The sequence below is a fragment of the Muntiacus reevesi genome, chromosome 9 (assembly GCF_963930625.1).
Source record: "Muntiacus reevesi chromosome 9, mMunRee1.1, whole genome shotgun sequence".
NCBI lineage: Eukaryota > Metazoa > Chordata > Mammalia > Artiodactyla > Cervidae > Muntiacus > Muntiacus reevesi.
The window spans coordinates 44,919,695-44,922,775 of NC_089257.1; the positions used below are offsets into that span (position 1 = coordinate 44,919,695).

General features: G+C 50.8%; 1 protein-coding gene across 1 annotated transcript; it reads right to left on the bottom strand.

The window, feature by feature from the left end:
* Positions 1-985: 985 nt before the first annotated feature.
* On the bottom strand, positions 986-2,446 carry LOC136174135 (large ribosomal subunit protein bL17m). The gene is made up of 3 exons (XM_065944013.1): positions 2,214-2,446; positions 1,873-1,941; positions 986-1,545 (listed from the first exon to the last, which is right to left on the bottom strand). The coding sequence occupies exons 1-3, from the start codon at positions 2,385-2,387 to the stop codon at positions 1,270-1,272; spliced, it is 519 nt and encodes a 172-aa protein (XP_065800085.1). The 5' UTR covers positions 2,388-2,446; the 3' UTR covers positions 986-1,269.
* Between the last annotated feature and the right edge of the window lie 635 nt (positions 2,447-3,081).

Here is a 3,081-nt window from a genome sequence, read left to right on the forward strand (position 1 = left end):
ACATCAGAAAGAGCTTTTTTATAATAGTGTTGAAGACCAACTGGAGTAGAGTAAAAGAGATGAGACCTCTGTTCGGGGCAGATCAGTTTCTCAGACTTAGGCAGCTGTCCTGAAACAGGACCAGAGTAGCTGTCACCTAGGCTAGTATCTGTCTGCTAGACTGGTGAGCTCTCTACCCGCAACATTATTATCTCAAACAGTGTATGGGTTTGGTGGGCCAAATACCCTCTGAAGGTCTGCCCTAAGATAAAAATCTTTCTTCCACTGTACTAGCAATCTGGGATCTGCTAGGCCCTGCAATCCCGTGTTCGTGCAGGGATGATAGCTCCAACACTTCCCATGACTATTTTCCAAGTGAAGCTTCTGAGTGTGAGGGATGGGCAGCCTGGCTGGGCCCAGTCTGGCTTCACTGTTCCTAGTGCACATAAAGGAACTTCCTACTTCTCACATCCCCTGACCATTCTGAAGCCGGATTTCCTTCTTCCGAGTTCCCAGAGAGGCCCAGATTTGACAACAATGAAAACTTCCAGGAAATTCCCACGGATTTAACTTCCTAATTTTCCTTCCACTTCAACCTTCTCCTTCACCCCTCCATTCCCACCCCAAGAGGAAGGAGCTTATCCTGCAGTCAACATCCTCTGCTAAATGCTTCCACTCTCCTTGCCAGGTTGGTGATCCTCTCCTCTGAAGTCCATTCAGGGTTTGAGGGGAGCACTTGAGGGTAACATGTGATCCTGTTCAGAAACAGAGGAATGGAACCTTGAAGGTTCCTAGGGTACCAGATTATTAGGGAAAGTTCACTTCTAGATGCTCACCTTACCACCCTTGCCAGGAAGTAATCTTTAAGAAACCCCAGGGGCTCAGTCTTTATGCTAGATACCAAAACTCAATCACCTATGGGGGCCAGTTTGGAATTACAGAATACATGCCCCATATAACCAGGTATTAAGAAAAACAAAACTGTGTTAATTCAACACAACCCAGATTAAGAGCCAGAAACATGCCATGAATTTACTATCTCACACAGACAGATGTGGAGTTCTCATTCTCCAGAAATCCAAAGGGGGGAAACCATCAGTTTACATACATACAATGAATTTTTACCTGTTGTGCAAAGAAAAGGTTATCTGGCTCTCAGAAAGTTCTGGGCTCCAGACTCCAATCAGACAGTCCATTTTACAACTCACGCTCCAGTTCTTAGAGCTTAAAAGAGCTCCCAAGGCCTGTGATCATGGGCAATGATGAGGGACACATGCCCTTTGGCTCCAGTTAAACCTCTGGTGTTTGAGCTAGGTGGGAACTGTGGGTGCTTGCTTCCTGGTCCTGCCGCAGCCCCTGAAGCAGCTGGTTTAGGAGTGTAAGGTTGCTGTCTCTGCGTGGCAGGGGCAGGGGTGGGAGACAGTTCCCTTTGTACTCAATGACTGCCATTTTGGCCCGATCCTGCTGATTCCGATTTGGGATCTGCAGCATTCTCGTGTAGCCCCCATTCTGACCTTGGTACCGAGGGGCCAGTACTTGAAACAGCTTGGGGATCAAGTCTTTCTCCTAGAGGGGGAGAGTTTTTCAGGAGAGAGCAGAGTCAGGCACCATTACCAAGACATTAACTTTCAACATCCCCAAAGGTAGGGTCCAAAGACACACCCACCCACATCCCTTCCCTCACCCTTTGACGTGGTATTATAAAGTGATCAATTACAGGCAGTTGTGTAGACTGAGATTTACGTTGAACTCAACGTAGGACCTATCTCTAACTTAGTTCACATTTTTCCGTAAATGCGTGTCTTAATTCCGCCCAGTTCCCTTTCCTCTAACAACTCCCTCCCACTTAGGGAGCAAAGAATAAGATCTGGGAAGTGGACAGGATGCACTCACCGTGAGCCAGAAATCAGCCATGCGCATGGCTCGTTCGTTGGTGTCTCCCAGCTTCCCGTAGTCGATGAGCTGTGAGGACACAACATCACTGACCAAACTCCAAGCAAGAAAGGAGGCGTCAATCTTAATCCTCTAATGCCAGACTGCAACCTAATTCATTCCATACACTAGTAAAGCACGTCGCTAATTGAGGCTACCTCTAACCACGGAGTCCTAATCAGTTCTCCATTTGAGGGACCCCAGGAGTATACCAGGGCGGTCCCAATTCTTCCCCAACTCCAGCCGGATCTCGCACCCGGAGGCCAGACCTACGAGAGGAACAAGAGGGTCACGCCCCTTACCTTCTCGGCGTAGCCCCTCAGCTCGTCCACGCGTGCCCATGACGCCTCGATGCGTTCGTGTCGCACCAGTCCCGTAAGCAAGTTCTGCAACAGGTGGATGCGGGACTCGGGACCAAGGCCTAGGCGGCGGTATACGCGGCCGTGGGAGATCGCGGCGGTGAACGACACCCGCATGTTCCCAGCTTATCCCAGCCCCTGTAAGGCCGGAACTGGAAACTCAGAGACGCGGCCGAGAGGCGGAGCTTAGAGGACACACGCGCCTTACGTAGCAGCGTGGTGGACGTGTTTGCGCATGTGTATCAGAGCCTGCCTCGTTGGCAGCCTTGGGGAGGGCGGGGACGGGGCGTTGACCTCGTCCGGAGGAGGAGAAACGGGCGGAGTTTGGTCTAGCGAGCGCTGCTGGTTTGCCCGGGAACCAGGCGCCCCCTAGTGTGGAGTGAGCAGGCCGACGGTTTCTCTGGTGCTGCGACAGTCGTCATGTGACCCCGCGCTGGGAAGCTCCGCTAGGAGCTGGCTGGGAGAGTGAGTACCTGAGGGGAGAGAGCCTGGCGGTGTTCAGTCTTCAGGCCGGCAGACCCGCTCTTCCTGAGGCGCGGGGCGTCTGACACGGTGAACGTGTCATTTTGAAAAGAAAATTGTTTTCAATTGTAATGGCGAAATGAATGGAATAACAATGATAGGAAAGAAACGGAGATGGTGAAAATTTTCTTTCCTTGAAGTTGTTGACTGGGGAAAAAAAAAAGGTACAACGTGAAAGTTGAGAGTTGTTTTATCTAGCGGACAAAACTGAGGACTTGATCCCAGGACACAGTAGCTAAGGTAAGTCCGAGAGGCTATGGTGGCAGAGGGGGTTGTAGAAGGGGTTTGG